Source organism: Dufourea novaeangliae, unplaced genomic scaffold (assembly GCF_001272555.1).
Source record: "Dufourea novaeangliae isolate 0120121106 unplaced genomic scaffold, ASM127255v1 scaffold47, whole genome shotgun sequence".
NCBI classification, from domain to species: Eukaryota; Metazoa; Arthropoda; class Insecta; order Hymenoptera; family Halictidae; genus Dufourea; species Dufourea novaeangliae.
The window spans coordinates 510,557-531,669 of NW_015373920.1; the positions used below are offsets into that span (position 1 = coordinate 510,557).

General features: G+C 35.6%; 3 protein-coding genes across 4 annotated transcripts; 1 reads left to right on the forward strand and 2 right to left on the reverse strand.

Annotated features, from left to right (window-relative positions):
* Window positions 1-154: 154 nt before the first annotated feature.
* Window positions 155-12,574, reverse strand: LOC107194454. The gene is made up of 10 exons (XM_015584078.1): window positions 11,200-12,574; window positions 4,260-11,157; window positions 3,510-4,190; window positions 2,385-2,714; window positions 1,784-2,294; window positions 1,527-1,708; window positions 1,300-1,447; window positions 1,020-1,226; window positions 508-623; window positions 155-303 (listed from the first exon to the last, which is right to left on the reverse strand). The coding sequence occupies exons 1-10, from the start codon at window positions 12,049-12,051 to the stop codon at window positions 188-190; spliced, it is 10,041 nt and encodes a 3,346-aa protein (XP_015439564.1). The 5' UTR covers window positions 12,052-12,574; the 3' UTR covers window positions 155-187.
* Window positions 12,575-13,154: 580 nt separating this feature from the next.
* Window positions 13,155-16,131, reverse strand: LOC107194477 (ESF1 homolog). Its single transcript, XM_015584112.1, has 8 exons — window positions 16,010-16,131; window positions 15,193-15,941; window positions 14,920-15,095; window positions 14,746-14,853; window positions 14,473-14,673; window positions 14,173-14,395; window positions 13,323-14,110; window positions 13,155-13,259 (listed from the first exon to the last, which is right to left on the reverse strand). The coding sequence occupies exons 2-8, from the start codon at window positions 15,938-15,940 to the stop codon at window positions 13,155-13,157; spliced, it is 2,349 nt and encodes a 782-aa protein (XP_015439598.1). The 5' UTR covers window position 15,941; window positions 16,010-16,131.
* Window positions 16,132-16,601: 470 nt separating this feature from the next.
* LOC107194478 (YTH domain-containing protein 1) lies at window positions 16,602-20,147 on the forward strand. 2 transcript variants are annotated; one of them, XM_015584113.1, is made up of 6 exons: window positions 16,602-16,704; window positions 17,630-18,116; window positions 18,832-19,048; window positions 19,114-19,318; window positions 19,393-19,672; window positions 19,747-20,147. In XM_015584113.1, the coding sequence occupies exons 2-6, from the start codon at window positions 17,773-17,775 to the stop codon at window positions 20,069-20,071; spliced, it is 1,371 nt and encodes a 456-aa protein (XP_015439599.1). In that variant the 5' UTR covers window positions 16,602-16,704; window positions 17,630-17,772; the 3' UTR covers window positions 20,072-20,147. The 2 variants fall into 2 exon arrangements, with proteins under 2 accessions (XP_015439599.1, XP_015439601.1); XM_015584115.1 differs by lacking the exon at window positions 16,602-16,704 and adding an exon at window positions 16,733-16,757.
* The last annotated feature ends 966 nt before the right edge of the window (window positions 20,148-21,113 follow it).

Genomic DNA, 21,113 nt, shown 5'->3' on the forward strand with positions numbered 1-21,113 from the left:
ACTTCTTCCACGCAACTGTTTATACGAAATATTCCACGATAATTGAGTCACAATTGAATCTTCGGGATGCATTCGTTGTTCGTACAAATAAAAAATTCTCTTCATTACCAAATTTCTTTACACACGCGTTCACATTTTATACAATTCTTGGTTCCGAGTTTTAAAAAATTGTACATTTCGTAGCACTTTACGTTTTTAATGTTTTCGACACCAATGGTTTCACCACCTGTTGACGATTTGGCGCACAAAAGTCACACAGATAATTTTTCCTGTCTAATGGAACTCCCTTGGTCTCCACGCATCCTATAAAATATGAAGCATCGATAAAATTCTCTTTAGTCATAGTACTTTTTACATATTCATATGAAACGGTAAAATTACTGAACAGAATATTCCATTTTTGTTCTTCCTACCTGAATACATTTAAAGATACTTAATGAGGCATGCAAATGCGATGACATGCAATGAAAAGTAAGTAGCAGAATTATATGAAGTTTGTGTCAATACCTAAGTGCAGATATTTGTCACATGCGCTGCAATGCACTAGGTTCGCTTCCAGGTCGAGTCTTTGAGCAGTATGACAGCGACTGCAGTGCGGGCAATAGCGACCCTTTCGCCATAGCCTTGTTATTGCATAAAGATTATGGTGTTAGTGAACATGGATAAGGATATATTATAATCGCAGAATATAGCATGGGATAACTAATATATCATTCCGAATTCTGGTTCGATTAAGCACATGTGCAAATGTAATTAGATAGATGAATGAGCACAGATAATTGTCAGCTGATAATTATCCATTGGATTATGCGTAATTTTCAAAATCCAGAAATCTAGATATTGTAAATGACATTAGCTTAAAAAATTCTTATAAGACAGGAATTTGGAGTGGATTAAGGAAATAATCAAGCGAAAATGAATCCCCGTGAAAATGGAATGATTTGCAGTTTAGTTTGTGTTCCAGATTAAATTGCCACTCTTACACCTCACCATAAAAATCAAATGCAGCGCCTACTTACTTTGAACATGGAACGCACAGCGTTGAAACATAGACACGAGTGTTTTTATCACCCTTTTTATATTCGTGCTGCCATTGAGCAACACTGTTTCTGTCAGAATTCGCACCTCCAGGTTCTCTTAAACCACAATTTGCACAAACGGCGCATTCTTGGCAGTGCCATCTACCTTGTGGTACTCGTCGAAGTCCCACACAATAGATATGATACCTAAATAGTGTTAGATATGATATGTAATAACATACTTTTACTTGTTCTTTTTTCATTCAATAAGAAAACCTACCCTCTATCACACATGTCGCAAAAGAGCATTTTATCTTCATCCGCTGGATCATGGCATTGAGCGCAAGTTTTACAGTCGGTGCATTGCCACGCGTATGATTGAATGTGAGGAACCATATCTAACGTTAAATCTATGCACGACGGATGAACTGTAATGAGAAATAACTGTTACCATCAAATTATTGTAGAACGGCAAAGTTCAAAACAAGATTATATTCAGAAGGGTACCGTGTCCGTTACAAGTGCCGCATTGAATTAATACTTCGTTCTTACTGTGCTTATTTAGAATCTTCAAACACATTTTGCATTTCAGTTTTATTTCATCTTTTTGATTCACTATCTCCATGTCCACATCGTCCATTGTAGACTGAGAACCTTCGGTATCTTGTGTTCCTTCGCTAGAAGATGAACTATATAAAAAAATAGAAAGCTATCTTTTCACGATAAGCATTCAAATGTCAACGATTTTAAGCTATAACACGAACCTAGAATCGTCTGAAGACGAATCACTGTCACTGTCACTTTGCGATCCCTCTGACTGTGTATCAAATTTACGTTCGTTTGGTCTCATTGGACCATACAGAACAGTATTCAAAGGATAATACCGTAATTCAGCTGGCGTATATTCACGATAATAATCTGTGTATTGTCCTGGTATTAATGCAACAGGATAATGACCTATTTTACGTTCCGTTTCAACTTTCTGCTGTTTCTTTGGCACGTGTATTGTAAAGGTCTGCAAATCTAAGCTACACTTTCTATTTTCCCTACGATCTTTATTTAAAGTGATGTTCCAAGATAGTGCAGACTGAACTGCCATTTCTGCCAAATCAATTCTGTTCTTCTCTGCATTTGCAGCTGCAGATAATTCTTTCTGTTTCTTAGAATGTTCTTTTACCTGTTTCTCACGCATATGTTTCCTATATTCCTCATATTGATCAGGAAAGTCACTACACATTACATCCAGTACTTCTGAACTGCATATGGCAGTTAAACCTGAAATAATGTGAAAAAGTTTAATACATTGCACTGTCTTTCATACATGATAACTACGCATAATTAATGAGGAGATATAGTTATACTTACCCATGTCACACATTGCTTCGCTAACCAAACCATTTTCTCTTAAATAATTTCTTTCTTCCATGTCCACCACTCTACGCTTTAGATCTGGGTATTTTCTTTTGAAAGATTTTACGCCAAGATATTGGGATATTTGTTCTTGTATCATGAATGTTTCTCCTTTACGGTCAAGTGGCCATTCATATTCAGCAATCTTATCAACTGTAAATGGTCCTTCATCTGGATCGAAGTTAATTTCCATCCTTCGATTCTTCACTTTCACCTTTTCTGATTCTGTAGTTGCTGTACTAAGTACACTTCCCTGAGACTCTTCATTTACCATTGTTTCAGAAGCTGCAACATATGTCATTAAAAATAATTTGGTGATTATGAAAACATAACCAACTAAGATATTATAATAGGCTGCAATTTTAATTAAAGTGTAAGAATTGTATTTAAAAAATGCATTATATATAAATTAATTATATCTGAAGCAAAGTAATTGAGACAAAGGAAAATGTCATCTCACTCATAGTTAAATTAATAATAAATATCAATACTGTTTTGCATTTAAAGATGAAATATTAAAAAAATAGTGTATAATCTTTAAAAATAGCATGCCAACCATCATGGTTTTGAAATTCTGTACACATTAACATCCATTATGGTCTGAAGTAATAGCACATTTTGCCTTTGATTTAAATACAACTATTTCACATTTAGGTACTTGAGAGATGTTGGGACACAAGAAAAGATCTATTTATAGATACCTTGCTTGGAGGTCTACCAATACATTTGTCTTATGATTTAGTTTAGACATATAATGTCTATGGCTTATACTTCCTTGTTGATACTATAGAGATAATTTGTAGTTCATCACAAAATGTTATTAGTCTTAAAAGTGCAACAAACAGTAATTCTCGAATAGTACGTATAGTAAGTAACATATAATAATATGTAAATATAAACACTGATGTACATCATTATATCCTTCCATGTTCTAAGTTTAATGTAAACAACTTATAAATACCAAACACAGTAAAACATAATATAACGTATGTACACAGAAATGAAGACATAACTACAAATTGTACACAGGAGTAAGGTCAATCAACTTGCAAGTGATATAGATAATAATCGATTGAATACCTGGTGCAGAAATATTTCTAGCTGGAGTTTGTGATCTTGAACCTGATTCCGCGCTCATTCTTGTTTCTTCATCTATCACCTGTACCGTAGATACACTTTCATTTTTTCCAGGCGCTTCTGTTGCTCGTTTTGATGTTGGTGTCAACCAATTCTGATGTTCTGGAGGTACTAACATATCTTTAGTCTCGGGCTTTACATTTTCCATTGTCTTATCAGACTTTTCGTCAGAAGTCTGCTTCAAGACGGTTTTCTGTATTTTTTCAGAGATTTCCTCTGCCGATTTCTTATCATTAATACTATCTTTAGACTCATTCGTCACCGGATTGGACACCGCGTTCGTAGATTGCAAATGTACTTCCGCTACCTGATTTGTTTCCACTTGCATGTTTGTAGAGTCTGGAAGCGTACTATTTGGTAGATTTACAGTCTGGGGTGCATCATACTTTTGCCCTGCAGCTTTTTTCTCTACATTGGTCACAGAACTGACCTTAGCATCCACTGATGGTTGCTGGAGAGCTTTGTACAATTCTGATGCCTTACTACAGGATTCGTCTTGCACCACAGGACCGTCTATTGTTATTACAGCAGTCGTTGAAGCTTCTATCGCTGTCAAGTCTTGCTCTACTCTTGGCTTCTTCACCATTTGTACATCTACATTATCCAATTTTCTTTTTCCTCGACCTGCAGGAAAAAAAGACGGTTGAGACCACTGCAATATATCCAAATTTAAATGCTGTAATGGATACAAACCTCGTCCTCTACCCCTTTTAGGAGGTGCATAACTCTTCTGACTCCTACACGTCCTCTTCGGTCTTTCATTCTCTCTAGATTCTGTATGTGATTGTTGTTGCATCTGCTGTGTTTCATCTAAGGATAATGGATCTCTAGATATCAGTATATGTGGTGGAGGATGAACTATTGGTTGAGCCAATGGATTTCTTCTGGGTCTGCCCCTTTTTTTAGGTATCTTAACTTCTGGAATTCTATTAGGTGAAACTTCCTCTATGATAACAACATCCTGGCTAGAATTCGAATTTTCATTTACTATTATTAATTCCGGCCGATGTTCAATAATTTCACAGTCAGAATTCATGGGAGAGCCGGTGGAATTTTTGCCCAAGATATCTTTAAGTTTATCACTCATTGAGCTATCCTGTTTCAACGGTCTGACCTGAGTAATACTAATTTCTTGGCTTATTACGTTCATTTGTTGGAGACTAATTGCACTAGACTTTGGGTCAAACATGAATTGCTTTTGATCCCTAGATACGACAGGCTGAATGGTAACCTCAGGTAAGATTTGAGTCAACTGGGCTTCTAATTTTGACTTTTTGGTCTCTATTGGTGCTATAGTAATGTCTTTGCGTTTAGCGGATATTTCTATCGCGCTGTCCATTTTCTTTCCTTGCATTTGAATTGGCTCAATCGTCAATTCCGAGCGGTTACTTTGTAAAATTGTTGGGTGTCCAGTTTTAAGGAATTTCAAAGGGGGCTCCTTGTGCGTTTGTGTCTGTTCTTTATACCTCTGAGCGAAACCATGCTGGTCTGCAACTTCTTTTGGTCTATAAGCAGGCTCTCCATAATTATCACAAGCGACAATTGTAGGATGTCCAGTTTTGGACAACTTGATTTTCATCTCTAGAGGCGAGTCAGTGTCACGACGCCTCTGCTGTCTTTCTTTCTTCTCTGAATCCATTATAGAAGTGTCACCTGTTTTCAATAATTTGATTTTCATTCCTAAAGCAGTGTCAATGGCTCTGGAGTGTTCAGTGTCAGGTGCACGTGACGATTTATTTACATCCTCAGTCATCTCTGACTGTATAATAGAAGCATCACCGGTTCGGGACAGTTTGATTTTCATTCCAATAGGAGACTCTGTTCTTTTAGGTGTCTCTGGAAGAGGTCTAGTTTCCTCTGTATGTTCTTGTTTTTCTGTGGATATTATAGATGGATCTCCAAATTTGGAGAGCTTGATTTTCATGCCAATTGGAGATTCAACTTTCTGTAAAGATTCCTGACTATCAGGCTCTTCCAGAGGTTCCTGCGCTATTGTTGACGTCTCTCCTGACTTTATTACTTTTATTCTCATTCCAGAAGCGTCCGACAACTTTACCATATCTAATAGTATATCCTGTTTATCCTTGTTCTCTGTTTTTTCCTTTAGCTTCATATCTTTGCTCTCATCAGCAATTTCGGAGTGAACGATGGATGCGTCTCCAGTCTTGGATAGTTTGATCTTCATTCCAAGAGGCGATTCTGTTCGTTTGGGGACATCTGGGACTTCCAGCTTCTGATTTGTATCCTCAGGGTTTTCCATTGGAATTATAGAAGCCCCGCCCTTCGTCTTAGCTAGTTTAATTTTCATTCCAATGGGAGAATCAGTTCTCTTTGGAATTTCAGGTGACGATTCCAACTTGTCCTTTATCTTAGCTTCTCTACCGTCTTCTGCCATGTCCGGAGATACGATGGAGGCATCTCCAGTCTTTAACAGTTTGATCTTCATTCCAATTGGTGAATCTGTTCTTTTAGGAGAGTCATAGGAAGACTCTTTTCCTCTTAACTGTACTTCTCTGTGTTCTTCTGGAATATCTTGCCTCTCGGTTGGTATTATTGAAGCATCTCCACTTTTTGAAAGTTTGAACTTCATTCCAATTGGAGACTCAGTTCTTTTAGGACTTCCTTGAACTATATCCAGTTTATCTTTATGCTTTATCTGCATGTCTTTGGAATCCTGTTGCACTATAGAAGCATCACCAGTTTTTAATAACTTAATTTTCATTCCAATGGGCGATTCAGTCCTCTTGATCTCCTCAAACTTATGTTTCCCTTCCTTCGACTCATCACCAGGCTCGTGCTTTTCAGATGAGACAATGGAGGCATCACCACATTTTGATAATTTGATTTTCATGCCAATTGGGGATACTGATAAAGATCCTTCAGAGTACCATTGCCCTGCCTCTTCAACGTTCTCATTAGATATTATAGACGGATGTCCACCTTTTGATAATTTCAACTTTATCTTCCCCAATTTCTGGCCTGGACTATCTTCAGGATTCGGTGAGTTGGTTGCAGACCTAATCTTCGGGCTTTTGGGCGATCTAGGTTCTGCGCAATCGGTGATCGCAGATTTGGCAATCTTTAAGATGATCCTCGGAGATCCAACATTTTCGAAGTCATGTTTTTCGGGATCTTTTCGCGGTGTCTCCATAATTTTGGGTTCCGTTTTTTCGGTCAACTTTGGTGACTCCAACATCTTTTGATAGGCGATCAATTTCGCGTCCTTTTGAATCAAAAGACTATCCTTAAATGTTGTTGGAGAGATAACAACTTTTGTTACATCCGTGGGTGGAATTTCGATCTTCGGTGGCTCCTTTAGGCGCTCTTCCAAGATTGATACTTTGGGAATGATTTCAGATGTTTTCAAAGGCAAGGAATGCAATGTTTCAGGTATCCTTTCTTTTTCAGACGATGATGCTGATTGTATTTCAATATTTTGCAATGAAACTGAATCGAATCCAACTTCAGATTCGGACAATTTAATTTCTTCTCCCTTTATTATCAATTTTTCCTCGTTCGTTTCAAATTTCTCCTGCGAGGCATCAAGTTTAATTTGTTCTGCGAGTTTCTTTTCACTTTCCAACTTAACAGCCTCGGATATAATTTCAGCCTCAGAGATGGAAATCGAATCTGTGGCAATATTCTGAAGTTCTTCCACCAACTCTGTGTCTTCGCACATATCTTCGTCAGGGACAAAAAGAGTCGGCGTGTCTGTCTGCTTCGATATGTCGTCTACGACACTTTCTACCATTTTTGGAGATAGTATCAACGGGGAATCAATAACTTGTTCTTCAGACTCTTGGAGAAACTTAACTGCTGATTCAAGTTCAGATATTTCAGAACTGGGCTGTGATGTTTCTATGGCTTGTGCATTGTTTAAATTTTCAGATTGATCTTCGTTTGGCAACAACATATCTGAACTCAATTCCAATTTGGTATCAGCTTCCTCCAGATCATCTACAGATTCCAATGGAGCCCCTTCAAAATCCATATCCAATTCGTTCTCTGGTAAATCAGAATCTGCTTCCACTTCCTTCTGCAAATTCTGTATATTATTATCTCTATTCATACAGTGAGAAATGGTACTTTCATTTATGTTCAATGTATTACTTGCCTCTATATCTTCAGGTTTATCATTACAAACTTCAGTCAAATCAGTGTTTTCTGTAGTTTCTTGTAATGATATGGTATTACTGTCTGATAAACTACTAATGACATCTGTGATATAATCCGAAGCTTGTTCCATATCAGGAGCCTGATTAGACTGTTCTAACAATAGTTCCATATCCATGTCTTTTGATAGTGTTTCTTGTTCTTGAGATGATTCTTCTGATTTTATTGTTTTCAATGTAGAATCCTCCCCTTCTTCAATTAAATCTAATCCCAACAAACCTTCCAGAGAATCTATATTTTGTGTAGAGATGGAGTCCACTATGTTCTTGTTTACGCCGTCTTCTGAATTCCCTGGCAGTTTTTCAGTCAACTCTTCAAGTTCTGTCTCTACCAGCGGCGAACTTGTGGATTGTTGTAAAACCGTTTCTATTTCATTTGATGAATCTGTTTCAGTTGTTAAGATATTTTTAAAATCTGTTGCACTTCTGACATCATGTAAAATACTTGTAACAATATCTTGTGTGTTTTGACCCTGCTCTCCAGAGAGCATTTCTTCCATGTTACTGGCAGTTTCTAACATTTCCTTCATATTGTTTCTATCAGCATCACTTTTTGGATCATTACCGTCTATATGTTCTCTATGTTCTAACTCCTCATTTCTATTTTGCATTGAATCTTCAGTGTGACTTGAGTCCATGACCTTCTCTGCATTTGTATCTGGACTGCCTTGCTTTTCTATTTTTAGTGATTCTGTTGTACTAGTATCATCCATTTCTATAGCAGAAATTTGTTCGTCTTCTTTATCTACTTCTTCTCTAACTTCAAATGTTTTATTTATATTGTTTTCCTCTACTTTCTGTTCAAAATTATCTTGATTCATTTCTGAGTGCATTTCAGCTTCCTCGGATTCTAACGTTAAATTCATTTCGTCATCCGTATCTGTATCTTTTGTGTTCTCTTCAGGTACAATTAATTCTGTGCATCTTGAAGATGGCAAAAATAACTCCCCTGAAATAGAATTTGAATCAAGAACCTGACCTTCATTGTTAACAGAAGGTGTAATTTCATTCTTTTCAACATCTACATCAGTTTCTATTAGAGTCTTCACATGTACATGTTCAATCAGTTCTAAGCTTTCCTTGTGTTCTTTACATGTATCTTCAGGTATTTTTAATTCCGTTATTTCACATACCATTTTTTCCTTTTCTTCTAAAACAGTGTTAGGTGAAGAATTCTCCTCTTCACCCTTAACTAGTTGTACATCGACTTTAGACTCTTCTGAGAAATCAAGAGTGGTATCTTCAGGTTCTTCAGAAACATTCATATCCTTAGATTCTATATGCTTCTGAAAAACATCAACTACATTCGTAGTTTTCTCAGTGTTCATTTTCTCAGCTATTGTGTCTTCTACAGTGTCTTGAACCTCTGTTAGTTTCTGACTTTGTTCTTCAGAAACAGATGCTATAATTGTTAGTGATTCGGCATCAATAACTTTTTTATTTTCTTCTAATTTGCAACTATTTTCCTTCACAGAGTCATCTTTGATTTCAGAACAGCTTTCAGTAGTAATAGTATCTGTGGGAACTGCAATATCTGAAGTTGTCTTTGGTTCTAATGGAAGAGCTACAGATTCTTCATTTACTTCCACTACCATTGGTATTTCAATCATGGAAGTTGTATCAGTATTTTCTGATATAGATGTTTCCACTTTATCCTCTGATGATCCTTCTGTAACTGGTAATTCCATTACTTTTTCTAATTCAACAGCAGAAGGTGCCTTTATTGTAGTTTCAGGTAACATAGGATCAAGATTATTACTATTTTCAACATTTAAAGTATCATCAGCTACATCCTCAGTGTTAGAATTTTCTTCTGATGTTTTGACAATTTGTTCCTGTGATATGGAAGATACTTCACTGGAAACTTGTTTTTCAGAATCTTGTTGCATTTCTTCTATAGTGTCCAACTTTTCATTGCTTATTCCTTCTGTAGTGTCCAACTTTTTATTGCCTATACCTTCTGAAATTTCCAACTTTTCATTGCCTATCCCTTCTATAGTTTCCAACTTTTCATTGCCTATTCCTTCTGTAACTTCTAACTTTTCAGGACATATTACTTCTATAGTTTCCAATTTGTCACTATTTATATCTTCTATAGTTTCCAACATTTCACTACCAACTACTTCTGTAATTTTCAACTTTTCAATATTCATTCCTTCTTTGTTTCCTAATTCTTTAATACACATTTCTTCTTTAGTTTGCACCTTATCAATATCCGTTCTTTGCATAATTTCCAATTTTTCAATATCCTGTTCCTCTATCATTTCCAATTTCTCAATACCTATTCCATCTGTAGTTTCCAATTTCTCATTACCGATTTCATTTGTAGTTTCCAATGTTTCAGTACCCATTTTGGCTGTAGTTCCTAATTTTTCAATATCCATTTCTTCTGTAATTCCCAATTTTTCAGTATCCATTTCTTCTGTAATTCCCAATTTTTCAGTATCCATTTCTTCTGTAGTCCCCAATTTTTCAGTATCCATTTCTTCTATAGTTTCCAACTTTTCAATATCCATTTCTTCTGTAGTTTCCAACTTTTCAATATCCATTTTTGCAATATTAATTTTTTCTCTTTCTTCTGATAACTGTATTGCGTCAACCTTACCTTCTACGATTTCTAAATTATTCTTGGTATGTTGTGAATCAGAAGGTTTGTTTACATTAAGTTTCATTGGAGTTTCTTGTTGGGATTGTCCAGACTCTCTTTTTACCTTATCTTCTTTCTGAGTAATTTCTGTATTATTTATATTTATTTTGTCATCTTTTGCTACACTTAACTCTACAATATTTTCATGTTCAGTAATTTTACTGTTCAAAGTACTTATATCTTTATCTTCGTTTTGATTCATTCCTTTTTCTTCTAATATACATTTTTTACTCTCATTTTCGTCTTCTTGTACATTTATAGATTCTACACATTTTTTAGGTTCTACTATTTCTTCTGAGGGTTCCTTCATTAGATCTGCTTCAGATTTCTTCTCCTGTGAAACACTTAGATCATTCTCAGGTTGTATATTTTCTTCTACTTCCATTTTAAGATACTCTACTGTTACAATACCTTCTTTTACTTGCGTATTATTTGTTTCTTTTTCATGTGACATCTGTTCATTTGTTTTATCTATTTCTACAGAATCTGACATTATTTGTTCTGTCTTACAATCTGAAGAAACATTTCCATGATTATCGACATTGCATTCATTAGAAATTTCTATTTCCTGTAAGGTATTATACATTTCCTCTACATGGTGATGTTGTATAGAACAATTAGATGCATCGAGTTTCATATTGTTCGCTTCATTTTCTATAGTTTCAAGAGAAATATTTTTGTTTGTAGATGTCTCACTTGACCTTAAAGTATCAGATATTTCAGTGATATCATTTATAGTATCTTGTAATTCACAGCAGTCATCTATTTCTTTCTTTTGTTCATCAGCAATTATAATTTTTTCATTAAAAATAACTGATGATTCTGTAACTATTGATTCAACATCATTTATTCTCATTTCCTGAGAGTCCTCTGAACTATACGCTTCACCGATAAGTTGTAAGCTCCCACAAATACTGTTCTCATTTCCTACAGTTGTTATATTACTATTTAATACATTTATGACAACAGTACTATCTTCTTGTTGATTTGCACTAGATAAATTTACATTTCCCTCATCTGTCATAGTCTTTGAAGCACATTCACCAGTAGATTGATTAATTTTAGCATCCATTCTAATTGAAACATCAACATTTTTAGTATTTTTAATATCAACAACAACTGCAGAGTCCATTAGTACACTACCTTCACTATTGTCTTTTGTATTGTTATTGCCCTGTTGACTCTTAAGTTCCATATCCTGCATTAAAATGATTTCATTACTGTTACAATAGTCTTCACTTGCATGCTTCATATCACCAACACTTGTTACTCCTTCAATACCAACAAGAGTTTCTAATTCATCCGACATTGTTTCTAGATCCTGTTTGGTATCAGTTATTCGAATCTGAGCATTCTCCTCAACATTAGATTCTGGCATATTCTGGCTCCCATCGGTCTTAGACTCCGTGATAATCTGTGAGAGTGCAGCAATTTCACTTTCCAATGTAGAATCACTGACTGGTTCTGCCTGAACACCAATAATATCATTGATGTCCATGATGCTTAGTGCTTCTGTATCATAAGTCTCAGAATCGCTATCAATACAGTATGGAGCATAACGGTCGGGTGAATCGTCTTTATTTTCTTTTTTTCCTTCCTTTGTTTTGTCTTTGGAGCCAAACAGGCCCATTTTAGGACTCTCAGACATTGTTTTGATGTTTGGCATAGGGCGCGTTAAACCTGTGCTCGCGGCCTCGCTTTTTCTTCACTGTGCCAGTGTGAGGATGAAATCCGATGAGACTCGCAAGGACCTTACTCTTCTCTGCTTCCTGGTCGCTGGATTTCGTCCACTGCCATTCTATCATCGTACCGAACAGCTCTCCCGTATAGTAGCATTCAGTTTCATTTGTTTTCACTTGAACTCGCATACATAACCAAAGCTTCCCTCCAGCGCAGGTTTGTATCGATTTCCGCCTTCAATCAAGCCCGCGAATCGCGTGGTGAATGCTCCCCTGCCCTACCAGGGTTGTCGTTCGTGGCTCGGCTTAATCTACAGACTTGCTAACTTCTCATGGTTTACAAAATACATTCTGTCAAGTTCGTCATTTCCCAAAACGACGCCTACACATCCAGGTGCCCAGACGATGGCTCCCCACTTTGCGCTCCACGAATTCACTTTACATATATGACGGTTATACGTAGGTTCTCATATAATGGGATACATTAAGTAGGGTTTTCTTGGTAGCAACTTGATTTTTCTTTTACGTTAATAACTATTAACAATTCACGGCTATCCCTTCCACCATTTTTCGTCTCTTTTGTATTGCAAAAGGTGCGAATGGGCAAAAAAAGATCCAGTTACATGAGACTAGCTCCCCTGATTTGTGCGCACTGCGCAATCATTCGGACTGTATGCGAAACTCATAATATGTCGCTATCGTGTAACATTGTCTCAGAATACACAAAATTCCGAAATGTATTCCTAATTATAATCAAAATGCACCACAGGACTTAGAGACAAGGATAATATGAAGTTTAAAGTACTATAATAATATTAATTATTACTTGGAATTTTATAAAAAATGAGATGAGTTTATTACTTGCATTAAAACCATACAAAATTTCAAAACACTCAAATTTTCTGAAACATGAGTGGAATAATTAATTAGGGACGGTACGGTAGGACGGTGTTTAGGCTGGTTTAAAGTCTTTATATTTACAAATGTATATTTTTATTATTTAAACGTTCCAACAAAATAGGTTCTAATAAAAAATAATTTTAAAACAATTATCATTATAAATACTTCAAGGTGATTTTTCACTGAAAAATCATTTTATTGATCGTGAAATATTCTTTGTGTTCCTCTTTACTGATTTAACTAATGCTTCTAACTCTGCATTGGGCTTCATCTTTTGTTGTTTGGTTGTACTTTCCTGAAATTTAAGTCAATGTCAATACTGTAACTTAATGTATAGGATAATATCAATTTTACTTACATCTGCAGGATCATTATTTGCTCTCCTCTTCAACTTCTCTTGAACTAAAGATTCAGTACCCTTTGTCTTTCTATAGTGTGGATCCGCTGGATCGATATTGTAATGATGCGACGTGAATAATGCATTGAACCTAGGATCTTGCACATTCACTTCAAAATTATCTTCCTCTATCTGATTCTGTCCGTTTTTCTTCTTGCTAAGTCGCTTACGTTTAGACTTCGTCATTGTGGCATTTTCTTCGATCTTTTTCATATTGAAATGTCGCTTGTCGCCAATTTCAGTTTCATCCATTAAAAGAAGTTCTAATTCCGCCTTGCGCTTTTCTTCGTCATCAGCATCATCCTCTGATAAAACTGTACTACTATTCTTCATTGTTTTCTTCTTCCTACGCGATGGTGATTTATTATTTGTAGTTTCGTCATCGCTTGCACTAGCGTTCAAATCAGACACTTCAGAATTTGAAGATGCATCTTCATCCACATCTTTACGTTTCTTTCGCTCATCTCTTTTAGCTTTTTTCTTTGCTTTACGTTTCTCCAAGTATTGCTCAAACGGTGTCAAACTTTCATCCTTTTTCATTTTTTCCTTGACTAACTTTTCAGCCTTCTCTTTTGTTCCTAAGCCCCATGTAAATTCTAATTCCACGTCTTTCTTCTGTTTTGATTCCTCCTTTTCTTCTATTTCTTTTAACAGAGCCTTATATTTTTCAATTGGATCACCATTTATTGTTGTATCAGAGTCTGCTGTGTTATCTTGCGATTCCTGCTTTTCTTTTGCCTCTTCAGCTTCTAATAATAAAAATGTAACAATAAAAAGATATTATAGATAATAAAGGATGAGAAAGTAATACCTGTTTCTTCATCACTTGAATCTGTAGCTAAATAAGTTTGCAAATCATTTGCATTAATCTCATCCAGTTTCCCAGAATTCAATTTTTGTGCAATCTCCAGCCTTTCTGGATTTGTCTCATCCCATGTTAGCTCCACTTTAACTTGCTGTAGAGCTGTAGTAGTAAACTGCCTTGGTTGATACTTTGAAAGTTCTGGTGTTTCACTGCAAACTTCTCTAGGAGCCTTAAAATAGGTGTTTAAAATCATACACAATAAATACATTTAACACACTTTTTACTTAAAGGCTAAATAAAACACACCTGATCAAACTCCATATCATTTGGTATAAATCTAAGGTCCATCTTCGTGGCAGTAGATTCGTATTCTGTACCATCGCACTCTGTATAAATTTTGTTTGCTGTTTCAGCTGAATCAAAGTCAGCAACTGCATAGTAATACTTCAGTCTATTCAATTGATATTGTCTCAATTTTTCCATATGATATGCTGACCCCTCTTCATCCTAAAGAATTATTTAATATTAGAATACACAGTATTCTTTATATCCTTAAATGCAAAAAAGATAAATTATTACATCATTTTCATCATCCATGTCTCTTTCTTTACTTATTTCTATTAATTCTTTTGGACCACTAATTTCTTCTTCTTTCATGCGTTGTAGGCCAAACTCTGATGGATAAATCTGAAATTATTTTGATATAAGGACTCATAAAGATATTTACTGTCTTTTTCTATTGATTATTCTTACCGCGATTGAACGAATAACACCTCCATTTGGTAAAAATGAATTAAACAACACCATTAAATCCACAGCACGTATTCTATCCCAATCCATGTTACATACTGCTAATCTGTGTGTGATTTCATCTGTTGTATGTGCTTCCTTATCTAATTCACCCCAATTATGATCAATTTCTTCTTCATCTAATGACAATATTCATTACTTAGTAATCAATCCTTGGCTCAAATTATTTAGTCAGCAGTCAAAGGTATTTTGATAAGTAATATTGTACAATATTACCTGAGACATCTGAGCTATCATCATCAGAAGAGCTGTCTGTCATTAGTACCCCTTCACCTCTAGCATAATTTACACTTAAATCTCTTAGTTTTTCTTTAATTTTGTCTGTAAGTTTATTAGACTCATTTTTCCTCTCAATCCGTAACTGTTTTTTACTTTCTTTCAAATCTGATTTTAAAATATCTGCATTTATTTCATCGTCTACAGCAGACTCAGATTCTGATTCATTCTTGGACTCACTATGCTCTTCAGAATCCTCACTATATTCTTCTTTTGGCTTAAGCCTCAGCAATTCTCCATTGCTTGAAAAATGATTATCTGATGAATTATCATCTTCATCTTTATGTTCATCATCCACATCCTTCTTTATAGAATTAACATCTTGAGATTTAAATTCCTCAAGGTGTTTGTCCTTCTTTTGCTTACTTTTAGATTTTTCTTTCTTGCCTTGCTGTTTACTCTTAAGAGTGGTAGCTTTTTTTTCTACAACCTCCTCTTCTGCCACTTCTTTATCTTCCTCCTCTTCGCTACTGGACAAGTCATAATACTTTTTAAGATTTTCTGCTGATGTTTGGCTTATAGGTCTGCCTCTCTTGTCAATAGTATAGTGAACTGTAAACTTTTTGTCTTTAAACATGCCTTGAAACCTTTTATCTATCTTTATTTTTCGTTCCGCCTTTGGGATCCTTTTAAATTTCGGATCCTTTGCAATGTAAGCAAATCGTTTATCACTTAATAACGGATCCATGCTAAAATATATAAATAAAAAAGTGTAAGTATCACAGTACTTCTCAATTTTATGCAATTTACTACTTACCTGAAAAAAATGATATCACTATTACTTTAACTGAGTAGTATTTAACCTGATTGAACAGTATGGTATCAATATAAGACAATATAAGAAGTGATATCAAATGATATGAATTAATACTAGACCAAAAATAGATCATTTGTTCACCCATGTGCTTGGAAACGGGTATTCAAAAGACACAGCGCTGTCATCCAGTAACGAAACATGGTACTGATTAGGCAATACCGTTGATGTTATACCATAGATGGCACCAAAACAAAATACAAACTACTCTGTGTCAAGGAAAAGTGGTTAACATTAATTTGTAATATTTTGTATAATAAAAAGTATTTATCCCATATATTACAGGACTGCACAGGACAATTGTAGCTGTAACGGCTCCTGCAGTGTGATTCAGAATATTTCAGAAGCTTGTGAGCGTCCCACAGATTGTCGTAGAGGTTCCCGAGATCCCGGGTTCCATTTCTATTGATCATGGTGAACACGTCACGCAATGGACGCTGTGATTTACACTCCTGTGAAGCGAGAATCGTTTACTGGTCGTTTACTGTGTTCTCATGAGAAAACGCACTATTTGCTGTGCCAGTCTTCCGTGTATTTCGTGCGGAGAAATCGTAGGAATAGTTATCGAATGCATACCGATATTTTAATGAGCATTCTTGCGTGAGGTGCGAAGTGTGTTAAAGTGAAGGAGTGTGCACGTAAGTGTGTACGAGCTGCCTGAAAGGGCTCCTAACGTCAAGGACTTATGCTCGTAAACCATGAACTTTCTTGATAAAATGAATGGCGAGAACAATGGTCTCGAGTATGTTTTGTGGTGCCGATGTTGCTATTAAAATCACTATTCGCAGCGGACTTTTCCTAGGTGTAGCCTTCGCGTTTCCAAAGACTGCATAGAGACGTCAAACGGAGTACGATGTGTTGTTTTCTCTGACGTACCGAAAAAAACATCGAAGACTCCTCGCCTTCATACAATAATAAGCTAAAAAAACAAAGTAAAACAAAGCATAATTTAGCAGGATTAAACTGTCTGTTTACAATAAACTTTACCATAAACTTTTATGTATAAAGTTTGAGAATGTGTTTTGTAGAGCAACAAGAATTGTGTACTTCGTTCGATTGCATAAAAAAGGGATTCCCTACGTTTTAAGGCGTATTATTTATTTTTCACTTATACATGGACATATATAGTCGTGAAAAAAGATCGAAAAGCGAAGTTGTCGTCCTTTGCTAAATACTGTTTCTATAGGAAACAAAAACTAGCAATCTTAGGCATAATTTGTATCTACTCGAGGCAAGGTGTATTTGCTAACATAGTAGATATCTATTGGAAACTTCTATGAGACTTCTAAATGTTTTACTTAAACAGTATAAGGACAATTTTAACATCAATGTTTCTGATGAATGGACTTTTTAAATCTTTTACCACAGTGACTTTAAATCGGATTTCGTGTGCAATCTTCTGAACTTTTCTCCTTATACGCTAAAAATGTTACTGCATTACTTTCTGCCATATAATTGTCATACGACATACCAGATCCGCTCGAATATGATATTTTTCTTGGACAAGTATCACAGTGTACTGGATATCCATCTAGTAAGACCTTTATTATATTTGCGTTTCAGAAAAGGTTTAAAGGCTCCAGAACCGCATTGGCTTCGTGCAAGAAAGCCCGAAAAATCCAGAAATACAAAGCCTGGATGACGGGACAAGTGAAGAGATACTTTTGAGCATTAGTGAAAGTGAACATCAAATAAATAGTGTAACTATGGACAATAATATGGACGGGGACAACTTAAATCTGAGCTGTGGAGAAAATGACATAGTAGATGAATTAAAAATTGCGGCAGATGAGACGTATGATACACGTAGTGAAGTTTCATCTAGTAGTTCGAATTCTGATTCTAGTCAACCCAGTATAAGCTCTGTTTCAACTAAATCTTCACGCGGAGATAATAAACGCAATCGGAAGAATAGGGGAAAGCGCGCTAGGTCCAGAGACTCTAAATCCTCCAGCCCTGAAACAAAACGTGCAAGGTCTAAAGAGAGCAAAGGAATTGCTAAGAGCTATGATTATGCTATAAAATTAAATTACTTATTTAGAGATGCAAGGTTGGCTACTTTTATGTATACTTTTAATACGTTATGTTAACTTGTTATGTATAGTCATTGCACGGATATAGCGTGGTCTTAAACTCAGTGGAGCGGTAAAGTAAACATGTTCCATGCGTCGGAACAGTGATTTAAGAGAAATAAAAGGGAGGTAAGGAGCTCGAGCGTCATTCAGTCAGACTTCTGACTTGTTTATTGTTTATAATGGCCTAAAAAAGTTAAGGTCTTCCATATATTCTAAATATTAAACAGAAATTACAGTTATCCTGGTAGTAAATGAATTACAGTTAGTCGACAGTCTTCTGTTTTATTGCTTGGAACCCTACCGAGCCGCGCATAAATCAGTGTCGCCGCTCAATACGTTAATTTACGATCATGCTGTATCTCTGTGAGGACTGTACAGTAAAGTCCGCGAGTAGACTGCCTTTTTCAACTGCGACGGAGCTACCGATTTTCCCATTCCACTCCTCTGCAGTATCCCGCACTAGCCACGCTTCTTGGCGACCGACTCGGCTTTGAGCGACTAGCCCTTATATTGTCATCGCGTTTGATATCATGAGAAAGCTACTTTGCGGACCATAAAAGTAGCCTACTCGGGGACTCTACTGTATTATGTTTCCTTACAATTTTTATGTTTATGAAAACCACTTATGAGTGTTTATATAAGCATATTAATTTAAATGCCAGGAACATGTCTTAAAGTTCTTTTTATCAGATTTTTCATCATCAAGTCAAACAATGCTGAGAATGTCACCCTGTCAAAAGCTAAAGGGGTATGGAGCACATTGCCTCAAAATGAAGCCAATTTAAATCAGGCATATAGGGAATCAAGGAATGTCCTTCTAGTATTTTCTGTGAAGGAATCAGGAAAATTTGCTGGTTTTGCAAGACTTAGTACAGAGTCTAGAAGAGATGGAGCACCCATTTCCTGGGTTTGTATATATACTTTAATGGAGAATTCTGTGTATTATTACAAAAAAATATTTATGAATTTTAGGTGTTACCACCTGGGTTGTCTGCTAAAGCTTTAGGGGGTGTATTTAAAGTTGACTGGATTTGTAGGAAAGAATTACCATTTACAGCAACCTTACACTTATATAATCCATGGAATGACGGTAAGCAGGTAAAAATTGGTCGGGATGGGCAGGAAATTGAACCAAGAGTGGCAGAGGAATTGTGCAGGCTGTTTCCGGAGGATGAAGGTAAATTAGAATTTCTGATTTCTCTGTGCTTGAAAGAAAACACGATTATTCACAGTTCACGATAAATATTTCAGGCATTGAAATGACTCCAATTTTAAGAAAATCAAAGGAAGCAGCGAAGCATGTTACAAAATCATCTCGTTCGTATCGAGACAGCAGACCTGTTAACAGTAGTTCTAGATTTTTGCGGACAAGGGGTGGTAGGGGTCGTAGGCTTTTCTTAACTTCACGATCTCGTTTAGCTTCTTTAGCCAGAGGATCTCACTTAGCTGGTAATGATCATAGAGGCTCCAGGGATCATCATCATCATCGATATGCATCTTGGTTTAATCGTGGCGATTCTCCTTACTCAAAGTACGGTACACGCTTTGAAAAATATGGTCGTCAAACGTTTTACGATTAAATTTCAATAATTGTGAACTTTGCAGGGGATATGGTAGTCCTGGATTAGGAGTGGCCGCGGCAGCTGAAGCATATGTCGCGGATTACATGCGTACTATGCAACACCAATTACCTCCATTACCACCTTACGCTGCACCTCATCCCTATGATACTTTACCACCACCACCACCCAGGTATTACGATGGTTTACCATTGCCACCTGACTATAGTGCAGCTGCTTCCGCACTCGATAAGCGCAGCTACGAGAGGAGTGTAGATGAATTTTTATGGAGAACAGCAAGTCGACACAGTCGACACAGTGACCACCGATCCTCCCGGGATCATCATCATAGATATAGGGATCGTAGATAAGACATTCTTCACATTATCTTCATTCATGTATTTCATTTCTCAATTCATGCACATATTGTAAGGGCTTTCAAAGGAATCGCGACATTTACGATTATGTAATAGGAGAAGATTATTCAATCGATCAGGAGTTTAATCAATTTAGTAATGATTCAATCAAAATTGATTTGATTTTTTTTATACATATTTATATATATATATATACATTTGAACAATGTGTATTTTTAACGTCATTGAAAACACTATTGTGTATTAATGAATCAGTTTATTAAGATGCATTCAAATGCATCCTATCATAAGTAAAAATTATATACTTAATTTCTGTTTCACTTAATATTACGTAGTAATACGAGAAATTAAATAATGAGTGAAAGATAAAAAATTGTCTATACAATTGAACAATGATTCACAATTGATCGAATTTGTGTTATTGAATTTAGCAACAAAAAAACATCTATTGTACTGTCCGCTAGTACGTCTTACTGTTAAGACTTTTATTTTATACAATTTACGTATTATTTATATATTTCTGTGTCCCTTCTTCATATCTTATACATCCTTTTTGTGTAAAAATAGAATATTCAATTGTGAATCAGTGTTTGTTATTGATAATACTTGTTTTTGTATTGATAATAAAAGTTTGATAAGATCGTGTACGTTTTAACATAGTTCACTGCCGTATGTAGAACTTTTTGAAAGCAATTAATGTAACGTACAGATTAACATTAATCACTCTTCCAGTTGTTATAAGTCAAATTTTATAATGAAAGTTTTGTAAGAAGCATCTACTTCAAAGGAGAATATTTTCGTCACGATCATTGACACACATCATTTACAAATTACATGTAATATTAAATCATTACTATTTCTTATTTAACAGAAGCAGCCTAATACCGTAATTATGTACCGAAATCATTGATTTACATGTTTTGTTGCTATTGCGTAGTAAAGTGCAAAATGCATACGTTTGTTTTATTAATCTTCACCTCCTTCCTAATCAGTTAAAAATGTAGGATGAGGAACATTCATTCAAGCTATTACGAAA